General features: G+C 35.5%; 1 protein-coding gene across 1 annotated transcript in view; it reads left to right on the top strand.

Moving 5' to 3' along the window:
- Positions 1–18660, top strand: part of Cdh8 (cadherin 8) — a 370913-nt gene that overhangs the window by 244010 nt on the left and 108243 nt on the right. Inside the window, 1 exon segment of the mRNA XM_036187827.1 lies at positions 7173–7309. Within this exon segment, the coding sequence (XP_036043720.1) occupies positions 7173–7309 (137 nt within the window).

Here is an 18660-nt window from a genome sequence, read left to right as displayed (position 1 = left end):
AGGAAAAGGAATTCAGTGGGGAGTGGAAGCTTCCTGTCAGTATATAGCATGGGGGCTCAGTCAAGAAAAAAAAGTGAAGTATAGTGTGTTTGTGCATTATAAATAACAAATCTGATGTGAAACTTTGCATCTAAACTCATAAATATGAGAAGTAGAAGTTTTGAACCAAATACTTTCTTGAGAGTATGAAGTTGAATTTTGTCTATTGAGGTAGCACATTAATCAGGTAAAAGTTGTTTTTAATAATCAGCAACAATAGTAATGTAGCAGTGTGCCATTTCTCCACACAATAGCATTCATTCAGTTGTTTTCAGAAACCAACTAATGTTATTTTCTTAAACTGACTTCTGATATCTGAAAGCTCCTTTGAATTGAATAAAACCGATGACATGATTTCATGTCTGGTCACTGAGTTTTGTGCTAAATTACAACTTTGAGACATACGCTAAGCAACTAATTTGAGAATTTTCTTGAGTATGTAGCCATAGTTCTACAAAGAAAACTGGTTCAGTCCTTAGCATTTATTTCCAGGAAGCATAACTATAGTGGAGAGGAAGAATGGCGATGAAGCCAAGCTGTGTATTTTACAGGTTACAAATAAGAAAGTGTCAAAAGGATTTTTGTGAATACCAGTTATCACAGATAATATGGCTTCTAAAACCTATCTTTTACACTTGAAAGAAATTATTTTCAAAACTCTCATCATTAAAACTGATATGACCATGACCCAAGAAGCTCATTTTCTCATATTTCACTTCTCTTGTATTAATGAGAATTTTTCTTATTGTGGCAGGAAGGTGATTCTCCAATGTGCATATTATTCTGCTCAAAACTATAACTTTCATCTAAAACATCATAAGTAATTGTGTGAAGGATCCACAAATATAACACATAACATATCAAGGAGTCAGGATATTTTAATCATGTACATAAATATCAATGTTTGAGCTAGCATATATTTCCTATTTGAACATTAATACTAGGACACAAACTTTTTCTTTCTCTTTTCCTATCCATTTTTACTCTTTTCTCCAATCTCTTTAATAATGTGATTCACATGTAATAATAACCTTACTCAATAAATTATTATCTCCACATAGCATTATTAAATAACAGCAGAAACAAATCTAACTGTTTTGATGTTACAGTGGATGAATAATACCTTCTTTTTTTGAAAGTAAAGAGCAGAGGTCAGGTAAATGTTTGAAGAATAATAGGAGAGTCATTCTTCAGAAAGAAAACTCAACAAAGACCAGGGCCAAGTGGTAAAAATGACTTGTGGAAGAATCATGCCCTAGAAAGTCAGTGTACTTTCTCTCCTCTTCTGTTGGAGTCTATATTCTGTTGAGATACCCACAGTCCCAGAGGTGAATAACAATGTAGACAAATACCACGAAGAGTTTGGGAATAGTGTTGCAGTCTTTTAAGACAGTTTACTCTTCTAAAAGCTATTAACGTATTTGAATTAGGATCTTTACTCACCTCTTTCCATTTCTGGACTCTCTTTCCCACAAGCAGTCTGGTCTCTCAGATATCTCAACATTTATAGATTTACTTTTATACCTACTATCAGTTATTTTCAACTCACTATAAAGAAATACACTGTAAAGTAGATATGTTTTACAATTTATAGACTGGTAACTAAGATTAAGAGTTTGTTGTGATGATCCCCTTTCCTCTCTGCCTACCCTACCTTACCCACATTGAGTTTCCGCTGAAGAGTCACTGGCTGTAGGCCAGCATTTGTTCTAACTTCTGTAACTGTATTCAGTGCAGCATAGGAGCAATCTAGAGTAGCTTAGTGACTGGGGCATGCTTCTGAAGCATTTGCCTTAAATGGTCATGTTTTCAGGACTTACTTGTGTAGCAAGAATCTTAAAAGGTCTTATTAATAAAATCAAGCCAGGATCCAGGTATTGGGATCAACACGGAAAGATCAGAGAAGCAGAACAAGCCACAGCCACCTCACCTTGCCAATTCCTCAGCTGATCTTGTTTCCTCAGACTACATGCCTCTGTATCCTCATCTGAATGGGTCTCAGCTGAACTGCTTCTCAAAAAGTCTAAAAGCTTAACCATGCTCAAGTTTCTTGTCCTCACACCTTAAATACCTTTCTACTTCCTGCCATCACTCCCTGGGATTAAAGGCTCTTTTTACCATGCCTAGCTGTTTCCAGTGTGGCTTTGAACTCACAGACATCCAGACAGCTCTCTGCCTCTGGAAAGCTAGGATGAAAAGCGTGTGTGCCACCAATTTCTGGCTTCTATGTCTATCTAGTGACTGTTCTGTTCTCTCACCCCAGACAAATTTATTAGCGTACACAATATTTTGAGGAACACAATATCACCACATATATGTCACATCAAATTCTAAAATTCAAGTCATTGCTCCTGATTTATTATGTTTAAGTCAACTTATATTTCCTTGAATTTTTTTCTGTAATTTGCTAGTGATGAATCCTTGATAGGAAATTGGGAACCCAGACCAGTGACCCTTATACATTATGCCAAAGGTTATGAAAATGTAATGTTACATGGCCTGGAACTTTCCTGATAGCCTAAGAAAAAACACACAAACTAGACATGCCCTCAAACATGAGAGCAGAGTTTGTGAGAAAATGAGATGGATTAAAATTTATCCAGAGCTATCTAAAAATGATGAAAAATAGAAGACGTTATTCCTGGCATTTAGAAGCCTAAATCCTAATTATCTTATTTCGTGAATCATCTTTACGTAGACCTCACATTTTAACCCATAGAATTACTAATATATTCAAATTTGTGGATTCCAATTGAGAAAAAGTATTAATTCTTAGACTGAGTCTTGTCTGTTCTGGAGACTTTAACAAAGTACCAGACTGGGAAGCTTAAGTCAAGAGTAATTTATTTTTCAGTCTTCCAGAGGTTGGGAAGTCTGAGACCAGGATGCCAGCAAAACAATATCTGAAGAGCCCCCGCTTTTGCTTGACTGTAGATTGCTATCTCACTGTATTTACATGTGGTAAAGGAAGGCGTTTGTACTCCCTTGGATTTCATTTGTAAGAGAAGATCATTTTTTCTCAGTCATTCACTCTCCAATTTATTGGGTATTTGGATTCCTAAATACAAGTTTGGGGGAGGGGTACAAAACATCCCAACATAACACTCTGAATCCTCTTTGTACTTCTAATACTATGTATATATGTAGCATCCAAGGATGACATTGACCCATAAGTGATCTGAGAGCCCTTGAGGCCATACTTCATAGTATTGGTCAGCACAGTGTGCCCTCTATTTCATCTCATCTAGTTCTCACAGTAATATTAGATATTATTACTATCCAATGCTGAACATTTTCTCTTTGATCTTCTGAATAAACTTCAGAAGGAATCACACATACATATTCATTCTTTCTTTTTATTAGATAGAGTATGTAAGTATCACATTATTTTAAGAAATTCTATTTTATTCATTGTGTAATAGTTTTTGTATCTGGGAACCTTATATTGTAGACTCAAAATAACTTTGATTCCATCCAAAAATGCAAACTATTCCATAAAGTTATTGAAATCAAAGTTTATCCACTAAATGCTATTCTGAATTCATATGAATAAAATAATATGTAGGATTACCCTACAATAGTTTTATAACATTTCACATATCACCAGTCTCTCTCCAGAATTTCCATGTTTCCTCTATATATCATGGTTAAAACTAGGATGCTTATACCTGTACTAAACATATGCAACTCTTTTTTTTCTTATTTCAAAAACAATGAAAATCTACATTGTATTTATACTGCAATACATATTATAGGTAGTGCAAAAATCATTTAAAATATCTGTGGAGTTGTAACAAAAATTAAATTTTATGTACAGATGCTATACAAGTTTATAGAAAAGATGACAAATATCCCAATTCCCATGTACTTTGTGTTCCTAGAACCTGATAAAATACAGAAAGAAAAGCTATCTATCCCTTACTGGAAAATATCCATTGTTGAAACGTTCTTCCTGAGCATAACGTTGTCCAAATTTTCTCATAGGTTAGCCACTATTCAGAAAATTTATCCTGAACTCAATCTGGCAATGAAATATTTGAAACAAACTTCTTTAGAAGCACCAAAGTCTTTCTTGACACAATTCAAGTAGAAATAGCTTTTAACTGAGTCATTTTCCCATCAAATTCCAGCCATTGTGGAATCATATAATGTTATGGTTTTAATTATGGTATTAATAAAAGACTGTATTTATTGCTTATTTAACAAATTCTTATGGCTCACCCCCTAAAGTCTGTAAAAACTGGAATTATAAAAGCTGAAATAAATAGTTAGGTCTTTACTATCATTGTGGAAGTTAGAAAACACCAATAGCATTTATAGATTTATGCGTTTTACATACAGTTAGAGTTGTGTCAATCTCCATTACCCTTCAATTACATTAAGGTTTAATTTTTTTGAGCAACTTAATAATTATTAATAAATAGACCTCTCTTTAGTAGCTATGAAGTACCAAAGACTTATGTATGATTTATTTCCAATTTGCCACTCAATTTCCTATATATAGGTACTTCATAATTTTCCAACAAAGAAATAAAGATCAAGTGAGTTCATAAATTAACCCAGAAACAATAATGCACACTAAACCACAAGCATAAGGGTCTGTGGAGATGACTCAGTCGTTAAAGAGCTTGCTGTGCCACCATGAGGATTAGAGAGTAAATCCCCACCTGTAATTTCTGATGATGAAAACGGGATCCCCAGAGCAAGTTGGCTAGGGAGACTACTTGAATTAGTAAACTATGTTTAAGATTGAGAGATCCTGTCACAGAGAATAAAGTGAAGGAGTGAGTGTTATTGAAATTTCTGAAATCAGTCTTGAACCTCTAGATCTGCTTGTACATACATGTAAATGTATCCACACACACACACACACACTCATACACTTGCATACATGCCAACCACACATATGCACACAAAGCAAAATGCAAAATGCAATGCAGATATATTCTGAACAGGTTTTTTTTTCTTCACCACTCAAATTTGAAGAAGGGAATAAGAAAGGAACTTTGTTTGAAATGCATTACACGGTTGCAACTAGTTTAAGCTTGAGGTTCCAGTCACTCACAGCATAACCACCAGATAGCCATGGAATGAATGGACAGTGGACAAGTGGCTCACTGGGCATCAGTGATTTGACTAATTCTCATTTACTATGGCCTCTAAGAAACTTTTTGCATCAATGTTTGCAATACCAGCAGCACAAAAATAAAATTACTAGAACCCAGAGATTTCTGAAACTGTATTTAAGAAAATTATGGTGTAGGAAGTGATAATTAACCCAGCAGGTAACCTACAAAGACAACCAAACCAACTAGTAGGAATTCATGAAATTTAGACCAACACCTTTGGAGCTTCCACAGGACTGGACTAGGTCCTTTGCATAAATAAGATAGTTGTGTAGCTTGATCTACTTAAGGGGCCCCCTGGAAGTAGGATCAAGACATTCCTGGTGCAAGAACTGGCTTTTTGGAGTCCACTACCTATGGTGGGACACCTCACATAGTCTTGAGGAAGGGAGAGGGGCTTGAACTTGCCTCTACCGAATATACCAGGCTATGCTGACTCCCCACTGGGGGCCTTACCTTCTTGTAGGAGGGAATGTGGGAAGGCTGGAGGGAGGGGTGGGAGGAGGGAAGAGGGGGATCTGTGATTGGTATGTAAAATGAATAATAAAACTTCTTAATAAAAAAAAAGAATCAGAGTATATACAGCATGTGGGTCAAAACACATGTCTCTTCAGATATTTTACATGTAACTTTGGAACCTCTGTGGTTCGCTCAGCCATTATTTTACAGGAAAAGGGAATTAGTCTTATCTTTAGTTACTGTGGATTCAAACGTTTTATAATAAATACCTCCCCATGATCAACATTTTGTTGAAACTATTAATACCCATGCTGCAGAGTTATTGAATCCTTTGTGAATTCTTTGATTATTTTGTAGAGTTGAGGTGGACTCTTTCCTATATTATATGGCTAGTAATCACAGTCTAAGTTTTATTTGGAGCTGAGCCATTACTAAATCAGAAGTTATAGCTTTAATTGTTTCATTTTGTTGAGGATTTCATTACCAAATAAATGTCAATAACATTAAGTAGTTTTAGTACTATTCCAAACTCTTTAATGGTGATTGTTAATTGGCAAGGGGGTTAATAATAATAATATCCAGCTTTTTGCTAGTCTTTGAATCTAATCTGAAAACTGCATATACAATTTCATTGCACATCATTTACCTATTATTTATTACACTAGTTGCTGTTATTTTCCTTTGAATTTAAAAATAGAGTGACTTTATCACATAATTTCTTTAGGCTAGTTTTTTTGTTAGTAACATTTTTTTTTAAATTTATTTACAGTGTATTTCTCTACATATCCCTCATTGGTTTGGAAGTAACTAGGTTTGATTTGAACTTACAACAGTGCTTTTGCCTATGTCTCCTAAGAGCTAGATTACAAGTGTATATGATCATGCCAGCCTTACCACATAAATTTTTAATGTAGTCATTTCTCTTCCTTGTCTTTGTTCAAGTTTATTAAAAGATTTTTTCTCATTTAAAAATATATATAAAAAGCTGAAAAGATGGAAGAATCACAATTTACCTAATGACACTTATCTGCCTACCTATTGAATTCATATCGTTAGTGCATATAGTGAGAAAATAATGCTGGCAACTCCACTTAACAGAAAATTGCATGACATATAATTTTTATCAAAACCCAGTATTTCCTTGAACAGTAATGAATAAAATGTTGCCAGCAATTCTTGCTTTGGCCTGGGTTTGTTGTTTTATACTGTATCATGTGGCAATGGCTAATTATCATAAGTTGTCTAATAAATGTGATGGATTGTCCAATTAACTCTTCATCAGCATCAGTTTTTGAAGATGCTGCCTATTGAAACCGATGGTGGTTTATGACCTCCATGTTGCATATGTGTCTAATTGCTCCTTGGACAATAATTATTAAGTTTCCTGTGTCTCATTCAGTCATTTTGTTTTACAAATTATGAGGCCGCAGAGTTTCCCAATTCATTTGGCTTCATAACTATGAGTCTCCCAGGATTACTAAAGGTCTGCTGCAGAAGGTATGCATCAAAGAAATCTACAAGGAGATTATAAGTCTCTCTGTTCTGCAGGTTCTCCATCGACCGTCACACTGACTTGGAAAGACAGTTCAACATCAATGCAGATGATGGGAAGATAACACTGGCAACTCCACTTGACAGAGAATTAAGTGTCTGGCACAACATCACCATCATTGCTACTGAGATCAGTAAGTTTCTGGATTTGTTTCTGCCTTCTGTGAATGTATTAATTTGGTACTAGTTGATGTATTCACATGGTACTGTCATGTCTAGATATTCTGTTATTGAGGTTTATTTCATTGTATCATCCCAACACAAAACAATTTACACTCTAATAAATTAACAAATGTAAAAAATATATGTAAAAAGGAAACTTTTTCATATCTAGGTATTTTTGTGTGTTTTCCTATTATAGAACCATTAAAATCTTTAATAAAAATTCAATATTTTTTTTTTGTAAAATCCACTGTTTTATAGTGAATCCATTTGTGGTGTTACTAAAATAACACTTCTGTCTGTCTTTGATAATGTAGAAATTTTTATACTAAATGAAGCTAGTACAACAGCTACATAGTGAAAACTAATATGACAAAATCTTTGCAATTTTGCACTTCACTAATTTTTTTCTTAAAAAATGTGAAAGGGAGGATTCAATTCCGTACCAACCACATAGAAAGCCAGATATGGCAGTGTATGTCACCAACTTTGGAGTTGTGAGTAAAGACAGACAGATCATGAGAGTCCATGGACCAACTAACTGGTTAGTCTAGCTGAAACAGCTAGTTCAAGCTCAGTGAGAAATCTCGCCTTCAAACATAAGAAAGAGAAATGACTGAGGAAGACATCCCAAAGGCACTTGCTGCCCTTCACAGGTGTCTATGTTGGAAGTGCACAAGTGAGTTCATGAGTAAGCACACACACACACACACACACACACACACACACACACACACACACGCACAATATAAAAAGAATATTCTTTTAATTTCATTTCCAGTCAAAATACACATTGCAGAGCATTAAAATAAGTTTCAATAAAGTCTTCAAAACTGCACAAATTCAAATGAGATGATGCTGAGTTCTAGAAAGACAGTGGTAAAGAGAACGTGAAAATGAAGATAATATTAATACCTTAGGTTTTAATCCATAGCAAAAAAAAATGTTAAAAGAGGAGCATTAATACATCATCATGGGCACTTCTGCATACCACAGAGTGAGTGCAGAGGAAAATTGGAGCTATATACTCTCAAAAGCCACACTTTGTTCTCTGGTTTCAAATGTGAAAACAAGGGAAGAATCTCTGAGACATGGGGAAGGATAGATATAGATACCTAGGTATAAAGAAGGATGCATTTGTGAGCTATGAAGAGGGTATCCCGATTGGAACCTTGTGAAAAATAATTGTATTTGGATGTGGTCGGGCACACTTGTTATCCTAGCACTGAGGAGATGAGTGGAGGGAGATCAGGATTCTTTTTAAACAGGGGCTACCTAATGAGACCCTGTCCTAACAGGAAACACACAAGAGAATCTAAATACAGAAGAACAGCATCCATGTCTATTGAAAGCATATTTAAGTTGAAAGAATGTCTGGGTCTGAGAGGACACTGGCCTTGAAAACTTCCCTCTATGGTTTCAGATATTATTTTCTCCCCTCAGGCCTTAATGTGACTGTAGTTTCTTCCTGTAACATTAAGGGAACAATAAAACAAAGCACATCTTTTTGCTCATCTGGGTTTATTAGAAGTCTTAAGCCCATTCAGAACTGCACAGACATGAAATGCTTATAATTTATAGTGCTGAAGCGCCATTATCACCTTAGCCTTTAAGAGAGAAGAAAAAGTATATCTTGTTGCATTAGCTTAACACCATGTAAAGCTTGAAAGAGAAAAAAGATTCTTTTTATAAAGGATATAAGCAGTAGTTACCTCTAAAAATATTTTTTTGTGAATAGAATACATTCTACTCAGGTTAACCTCAACCTCTGCTCCATTTTTAATGAGAATGATGCCTCTGCTTTAATATTCATCAAGGTTGTCCCAATTATAAGCAATCATGTATTCTGTTCTAAGGAACAAAAGTAAATGAATTCACCAAACAGGTGTTTAAGAAACATTTCAGGGCAATCTAGAAACAAAAGATTCATTTTCAAGGAATCTCAAAACGAGAAAGACAAAAGAAAGCAGATGTTCTGGGGCAAGGAGCTATTAACTCCAGGAAGACAAGAATACCAAAGCTCTGTCAGGGAATACGTACTTCGGCTTCAGACTTCAATAATCATTGAATCTTTCATTGCTAGCACCCATATTTTCAGTGTGGATAATGCAGGGCGTAAAGCAGCCAAAGCCCTGCTTTCCTTAGAGTTTTCCTCCTTTTGCCCTGGAAACACCTCCCTGTGAAGAGAACATTGTGGTGGGCTGAGATGTCCATAGAGAGAGGTACAGAGGTGAGGGAAACCATGAATGGCTGAAACTCAATCTGTTCCATAATAGTGGGGACAAAAACATGCCATCAGAAAACTTCTCTTAATGAATTTAAGATGATAGTAAAAATTATTTCATAATGAAGATGAAAAATAGCCCTTCCTGTAATAGTGAAATATCTAGTTAGGTTTATAATGATTATTATTACAAATATAGAAAAACCAAACTTTAAAAGAAGATTAAGAAAATAAGAGTTTTTGTAAGCACTTGTCTCTGACAAATGTTGAAATATGAGTCTCTCTCTCTTTCTCTCTCTCTCTTTCTCTCTCACGGGGATAATATGTGTGGGCATATCCATCTTGACTAGACTGGCTGGCAAATGCCAGTGAGCTTCCAAGACCCTTCTGCTCTGTCTCCTGGTGCTGAAGTTGGGGTCAGGAATTTTGAATTTAGGTCTCCTTTATATAGCAAGGAGTTTACTCATTCATTCACGTCCCCAGACCATTTATTTAAACCTCAATGACTTTAATTGGCTCATTTTAGCCAAGAAAAATGATTTAGGTAAAATTGTTAATTGGTAAATTATAAACATATTGTCAATCTGATTTTTTGCATTTATGTTCTTAGTACCAACAAAAATGAGAATATATTTTCAAATTTTGCCTGAAATGCTGGGTTAGGCATAAATTTCAAAATTTTAAATGTACAATTAAGCTATGCATTTTTAAATCATGATGTAAAGTAGAGATAATAGGATCATCAGAACTTAAAACAAGTGGAATAACTGTGAAAATATTTTAGAGAGTTGTTTTCACTCAGTTTGCTTATGAAGTATCTAATGCAATATTTATCTTGAAAGCTATAGACTTGAAATATTTTACTTAGGAATGATATTTTAAAAGATATTTGCTGTATTTGTCTAACATAAATATGAAAGCCATCCAGGGCAACAGAACAACATGGAAGAAGGTTCTAATAATGATGGAGAAATATTCATTTCCAGGAGAACAATTTAAAATTCCTGTCCGGATGCCATCTCATCAGACAAAAAGATTTAAACAAATGAAATTAAGCTAAGAAGTGGATTTCAGGGAAGTCCATCTGTTACCTATTTTGTGAATGGATATGTGATCCTTTATCCTCTTGTGTAAGATTAACTTAAATGAGGCCGAGGTGGCTCTCTGTGTGCACTACCAAAGTATCATAGTGATTATAGATCGAGCCTGCCATCCTGATCAATTGACATATCTCATGAGACTCACGTACCTGCAGTTAGATGCCCATGTGTTAGTAGGAGATTAGGTAGAAGTGCTAGATCTCTGCTAGCAACCAGCCCAGCTCCAGAAACCATACCTCCTGGCTGTTGTTTATCAGAACAATAAGTATCCATTGGAGTTAAAATACATGAACATTTAATAATGGGGTGGAAATATATAAGTCTTACAAAACATTTAATCCTTAAATCGCTCTTTGAAAGTAAGTACTACTATACAGATATCCCAGACAGTGTCACTCTAACCCACTTAAGTGATTTGTTCAGTGTTTTGTACACCTGAAAGGTTGGGGTATTAAAAAAAAAAGTGAAAAATCTTCAGTTGGACCTTCTTTCTTCCTCATATACTGCTGAATTTGAATTCTTGTCACTAACACCTGTTTCCTGAAGTGAGATAAGGGATTATTTTGTCTCCAGAGAAAAGTAAGCATGAGGATAGTTGGGATACACACAATTATAATGTTATATAGTGTACATATATGTGTTATATAGTATACATATATGTATGTATATGTGTATACATACATTTTTGCATAATAAAGCATATTACAGGAAAACAGATATCTGAGTATATTCAGTTATGTTCAATTCAAGAAGAAAAAGACAGTAGACATGTTTAGGACCTGCTGAAGTCAGCATCAATATCATAACACATATTCAAATGGTTAAAATGGCTGCCTGGCAGAATTTCTTCTGGGATTGTCTAGCATGGCACCATGAAGACAGCACACAGGAATGTCTCTGGGCATACTCAACTTTCTTCAAAACTTTTTCTCAGAAAGAAAAAGGGAAAGGACACTTGAAGACATTTAATATCTGCAATTACACCTATATTTCAAAATAATAATACATATCATATACAGCCCCCCCCTTCTTCCATAGGTGCAAATGTTTTCACATAAAGAGGCCTGAGTTGCCAAGCAATTAATGCTTTGCAAGAAAGAACAATTGAATATTGTCAGAGCAGGCTATTTTGCCCTAGCATTTATTTAAAAAACAAAACAAAACAAACAAAAAAACAACAAAAAAGTTAGAGGTTTGAGACCTTTCAAACTAGAATTGTAGCTCCAAATGAGGGATTGGAGAAGAGATAGAGGACACAATGTAGTATAGTTTTAGGGGAATTTGGTTTGCAGTGAATATCATCAATCTTGTCAACTTAGATAATTTTTTTGTAACAAAAGAATAGGGAACTTGAGTGGTAGCTCACAGTTAAGAGCACTTGCTTCCCTTGCAGAGTACTAGGTATTGGTCCATCTGCCATGTAGCTACTCACAGCTGTCTAGAATTCTCATTCCAGGAAATCCAATGTCATTCCCTGGTCTCCCCCAGAAGCAGGAAACCACATGGTGCATACTACAAGAGAAGAACTTATTTTCAAATTCAAAAACAAAGTTAAATGAAATAAACTTACCAGGTTGGGGTGGCACACTGCCTCCTAGCACTTGGGAGGCAGAGGCAGAGACAGGCAGATCTTTGTGAATTCAAGACCATAGAGTCTACGGAGCAAGTTCCAGGATAGCCAAGTCTACACAGTGAAACCATGTCTCAAAAAATAATTAAATATTAATAATAAAACAGCAGAAGTGGTAAGTTAACAGAAAAATATATAATATCTATTTTAAACATATCAATATTTCAATAAAGTTCCCAATGTATTAAAAAGTTCATATGCATAAAATAAAAACAAATAATTGTTAAAAACAGCAAATAAACAAAAGATAGTCTTTCATCCCTCTCAAATCTACTATTACTAAATCAGTCTCCAAGAGGAGAGATTCCTGCACCCATTTTTCACCTAGCCTCTGAAGTCAGGTGGTCATTTGAATTTATAAGCAATGAAGAAGGGGGCAGAGAAAGGCAGGTGTTTCATATTCATTAGTTTTATGTTTTTCCTTTGTCCATTTGTGTGGGGTTTTACTATGTGCCTGGCTGAGAGTTGAGCCAGGGCTTGAAGATGAAGAATGTCGAGTTTTTGGTACAGCTATAAGAGAGATACAGGACATTTGAGGATTTTGAAGAAACTGAATCGCTTAGAATAGCCTGTGCAAGAACCTTCCAGAGAAACTGAACTCCAATTTTAAAGACTGTCCTCTGCACTGAAGTCGATGGTATGGGATCATAAGTGACAAAACTCTAGAACTGTGTACATGGGAGCTTGCAATTGTCATTTAAGAAAGCATGCACATGACTGCTGGTTACCTGAAAGTATTCAAAGCTAGAAGCATATAATTGCCCATTAAATTAATCTCTTTGAGTTAGTGATAATGCATTACTCAGGCCCACAACAGTGAACTGCACACTATATTGCAAATGAAGCTTTTCACTAATGATGGCTGAATCTCCCAGGGAAAACACTAGTTTTATAGCATTCAAGGAATGTTTCTTCTTGGCTTAAGGCCCAGTTGTTAGAATAATTGCTTCATCCAACCTAAGTTACTAAATAGTATGTATTGGTTTTTGGACCACTCACGTAGAAGAATCTGGGGTTCTAGAGTTGAGTAGACTTAAAGTCTTGGCTAAGACTTGGCCTCTAACTCTAGGCACAGTGTTTCTTCACTTTTACTCTTAATTTTCTCATCTGGGAAATGTAAATAGTAATTACTTTTTCAATCTTCGATGTAGTCAGATTTGAATTTTCAGTGCTAGTACCATGCTTCTTAGTGCAGAATAGATCTACACACTTTGAAAAGTGTTAAGTTCTTCATTTTTTATAGCATATCCTGTTCCTTGGGTTTCATTAATTTCTGTATTTAAGATTATTTACTTATTTTATGTTATCTATTCTCCATTTCTTTCCCTTCCTCCCAACAAAAGAAAAAGAAAACAATAGCAAAAACCTGATAATTGATCAAAGCCTGCTTATTACTAATAGGTGCAGATTCTTTTGTCTGGTATATTTCTTCACCCACCTTCCTCATACACTAGGTTCAGATAAGGTAGATTTACTACTTATTAAGACATAGTTCTCAAAGTAAAACAGGCACATACTTAAATACTTACATGCTATGACAGACTTATCAAATTTAAGACTGGATTTAAGAGCAAGAAAGAGCTCACCATGCTTCAGTGTGTATATTTAACTATCAGAGTCAGGACTAGCATTTCGCTAGAATCAGTATCATTTTTGTGTTTAGTGAAGAAAAATGAGAGTCCACATCTATCTGTACCACTTTCACAGAAAGGTAGAGCAATAAGAGCTATAATGGACAGTGATATTTGAGTAAAGGCTGGGTAAAAGAGCTATTGCTGCATAAGAGGCTCAAATGCAATTGTATGCCTATGCTAAATATGATCATTTTGAACATGGTTGCATGCCAAATCCCTTTCAACATCGAGAAACTCAGATAGGCATTTCAGTATTATAATGTAGAGATCAATATTCTCATCAAAGAAGGATAGAACGAAAGTTTAGTGGTTTGAATAAAAGTGGCCCCAATAGCCTCATATACTTGAATGTTTGTTTCTCAGTTGGTGTATTGTAGGGAAGGATTAGGTGATGTGCCCTTGTTGGAGGAGGAGTGTATTGCTGGAGGTGGATTTTGAGGTTTCAAAAGCCTATTCCAAGACCGGTATCTATCTCTGCCTTCTGCCTGAGGATCAGGATTTAGCTCTCAGCTACTTCTCTAGCACCATGCCTGCCTGTGCCACCATGTTGCATCATGGGACTAATGGACTAACTCTCTGAAACTGTAAGCTAGCCCCCAATTCAATTCTTTCTTTTAAAAGAGTTGGCTTGGTTGTGGTTTCTCTTTACAGCAGTGGAACTGGCAAAGACAAAAAGGAAGTGAAAAATTAAAATAGGGAACATAAAAAGAATATTATTTGTTCTTGGGAATGGAAGTAGCATCCAAAATATTTCTCCAAGGAAAAGACTTGGAGTCAATGCCATTCTAAGACAAAGGGAATAATTGGTGCAGGCTCAGAGTGAATGCAACATTGTGCATAGCCCATACCAGTTTTATTTTACTCTTGTTGATTCTCCTGCCACATCTCATGGTGCTCACTTCAGTTCTTTGAATATTGACCTGGGAATTTCTCTTTGATTACCTTATCACCTCTAACCATTCCAACAGTTTATTTTCACATCCTCTTCATCTCTTTTTATTCATTCTCTGTCTTGCCCATTGTTTATTCCAGTATGGCAAGTGTATTGAGAACTGTATTGTAGATCTGAAACATGTGCTCTTTGGTGTGGCAATATTTTATAGAAACTCAGTATCCTTAAAGAAGCTAGAAAAGAAGCTTCTATCCTTCTAATATCTTTAGAAACCACTCCACTATTGACATCCAATGTGCTTTTACCCCAGAAAAAGCATAGAAAGTAGCTAAGCAGAAAGTATAAGTCTCAGATTTTCAAGTGAATGTGGGCCACCCATGGTAGCCAGCTGTCCCTACGATGTGGGAATGACTATGTATCTCAACATATTACAAACAACAATGGATCAATTTAAACTCAGGTAATGGTTTTCCTATAAAGATGGAGAAGTCCTTTGGACCGGAGAGAAAGTATAGTTACAAATACAGTCATCAAATGAGACTTTCAGGGGTTAGGAGAACAGACTTCTACATCTACTTAGCCAGCATGTGGTCATTCATCTTCATTTATCTGCATTTGTATTTTTGGGAAGAGACTTAGCTTCAATATATGTGCTCCTTATAGAATTTTGTCAGTTAGACCAGGTTGCTATGTTTCCTGTGCACTGTAAGTGTCCTTCTCATCCAAATAACTAGTCATGTCTAAGTACGTACACTTATAACCTTGAGGTTTTTAAAGTGTATCTTTAAGACAAAAATTAGTTATATGCCCTACTCTCATGCAACATCATATTATTGTTAGGTTTTTTTAAATCAGTGTGTTTTGTAGATACCCAACAAAATTCTTGAAAAATATTCACTGGGTAAAGGAGTGAATAAATGAAATAAGAATTTAACACTATTAGGGAGTACTCTTATGGTTTCTGACTCTGGACAGACACTACTAATTGATTGGTGGAAAAGAGATTTTTACATATATATCACTCAGTTATTGGTTGTAAATTTCAAGCAGAAATGTATACCTGTATTATTGCTATCTACAATTTTAAGTCATTTTTTTTCTTAAGTGTCTGAACCCAGGACTGGAGAAAACTTCAGCTACACAATGTGAAGGGCAAGACTGAGGGTATACTCCCTCTATGAAAATTATGGAGCATTGTCTGTACAAACAATGGCTTCTCAGGGAATATCAGCCAATCTTGGGTGTCAGAGTCAACAAAAAAGATGCTAGAGGAGAGGAGCCTTGGGTCTCCTGCTTCCTTCCCCAGAGAACCAGGCCTTCTTATCTAGTATACTTTATTTCTTCCCTTTAAGAGCCTTGCGGCAAGCCTGGAACAATGCCATCCCATAATTCATTACCAACAAGTCTGTTTATCATTTAATCTGATCTGTATTGAGCAAGTGGCAGCAGGTTACAGAACAGCAAAGCCAAAAGAATGAAAGTGCAGCATGTTTTTCTGTTTACAGGAATCCCTAATCCAAAGCTCTGGGACTGAGGCTAAAAATAGACCCTCGCTTCCCTCTGAATGTCCCCAGCTGACTGCATTTTTGCACCAAACCAAGTGGCCACTTAGAAAGATTCTAGACACTTAATGTATGACATCTTGGGGTGGTATTTGCCAGTTGATCTGTACCCACATTTATATGGATTACATTTAGGACCCTGGAATCTCTGTAGGACAAGACTACCCTCAAGTGTAACCCAAGGTCAAAGACTATTCTGCTAGTCACAAGAAGTGCCACACTTACTCAGCTAATACATACCAGTTATGTGTACTCAGCTACACACAACAGCCAAGAAAAGAGAAATTACCATCTTTGAGTGGCAGCAATTTTGGAAAAGAATGTGTGTCGAAATTTTGGTAAACATTGAGGATTGATGATGCATACTTTTAGGTGAGAAACCCCTTCCCAATCCAAACAGCCAAACTTCAGTTTGCCTTGCCCAAACACAGCAGTTCTTCTTCTAGAACATGTATAAAATGTCTCTCTCTTCATAAATAAACAAACATCTGGAGAAGCAAACAGGGTTCCTCTCATGACAATAGTCTATGTGCCTAGACAGTTTGTCCAAGTTAAACACTTCAAAGCAAGAAGGCAGGACTAAGCCCCAGAGTATCTCCTGGAGGTGAAGCCATCAGGAGGGTGGAGATACAGCTGAAAAAAAAATCCTTTAAGACATTCTGTCTACTTTTTGTTGTGAGGCACCAAATGCACTATAACAAAGGAACCAGGGCTCAGGATCTGATCATACATCCTGGAGCAGGATAGGCCATAGATAGATCTGAACATAGAGAAAGGAATTGGGACACCATGTCTATGAGCCAACATTTGGAATCATTTAGAAAGGCTGTTTAAAACAGACTGCTGGAATTAAAAAAAAGAAAAGAAAAGAAAGAAAGAAGGAAGGAAGGAAGGAAGGAAAGAAAGAAAGAAAGAAAGAAAGAAAGAAAGAAAGAAAGAAAGAAAGAAAGAAAGAAAGAAAGAAAAAGAAAGAAAGAAAGATCTTATTTCAAATATGCCTCCTTTTTGGATTAATACTGCAGGTCTCACTGTCAGGAGGATGCTTCTGTTCTAGTAATCTTAATTCAAAATAAAAGTAAACCTGAATTAGAAGTTAAATTTGAAAATACAGAAAACCGCTTCAGTTTAAAAGTAATAATTGGAGAGAAGTAGTATTTCTGGAGACTGTAAGTTCTGTTGACTAGGACACAGAGAAGTGAGAGTGTCAGGCTAGTTCTGTGCTGCACAATGCTCTAATCTTAACTATGCTTGCTAATGTGATTAAATCTTTCACAGCTGTGAGGCACCACCATCCATTCTTTCTCCCCATAAAGCAAAAAGTACAAGCTAACCAAATTGATTGAGGAGTGTGGATTTGACCCCAAGTCTGTCTTCATCTCCATCCCAATTTCTGGATTGTATTATATATCAGCTCATGAAGATTAATTAATAAAGAATATCTAGTTCACACAAATAAAATTCCGAGTAGGCCTCTATAAAACTTGTTTCCATCTGCTCACACTCTTATTTCTCTAAATCTTCATGAGCAAATCCAGGTGAGGTTATTAATTTTGATCAGGAAAAGTTCTTCCATTATTTCCAAATTTTAGGATTCACACCTTTTTCAAGAAATTCTTCATGAGAGATTATGGAACAAAGTGGGGGTACTGATAAGTTTTCTTTCCATTGAAGGAATTGAATAGGTTTGGATGGAATGGAGATGATCCAGAAGAGCATGAGAAATTTAATATTTACATCTGTGAAATCTCCTCCATAGAAATTTTCACTTTTAGGAACTTTGCTTCCTTAATTAAAAAAAAAAAAAAAAAAAAAAAAAAAAAAAAAAAAAAAAAACCTCTGAATCGAGTGCTAATATTGGTGTCTAAGTGTTTTTGATACCCACTAAGATAATCCAGGAAAGACATTACAGTTGGTGACATTCTCCAGCTGTTATACTTTACCTGCGAATGCATGATCATGGGCTAGAAGAGGTAGATGTAGAATGAAACTGGATACAAAATGTGGACAAGAAAACCTTGGACACTACTATCAAATAAAAACGAATTCCAAGTGAGCCTGTAATAGCAATTTCTTAGCTGTATACTTAATTTTCTTAACTTGCCTGATTATTTAATCAGTGAAAATAAAATTGTGATATTTGATAGAAGGCTAAAATTCACTTGGTAGATGTAGGAAACCTTCATTATGTTTTATTGTGCATGGATATAACTTAATATATATGCACAGCCTATTCATGGCACATAGCATATAAACTATTTTTAAACAATGAAATGATAAATCC

The sequence above is a fragment of the Onychomys torridus genome, chromosome 5 (genome assembly GCF_903995425.1).
Source record: "Onychomys torridus chromosome 5, mOncTor1.1, whole genome shotgun sequence".
Classification (NCBI taxonomy): Eukaryota; Metazoa; Chordata; class Mammalia; order Rodentia; family Cricetidae; genus Onychomys; species Onychomys torridus.
The sequence above is the reverse complement of the archived record's forward strand: the minus strand, read 5'-3'. Positions and strand labels throughout refer to the sequence as shown.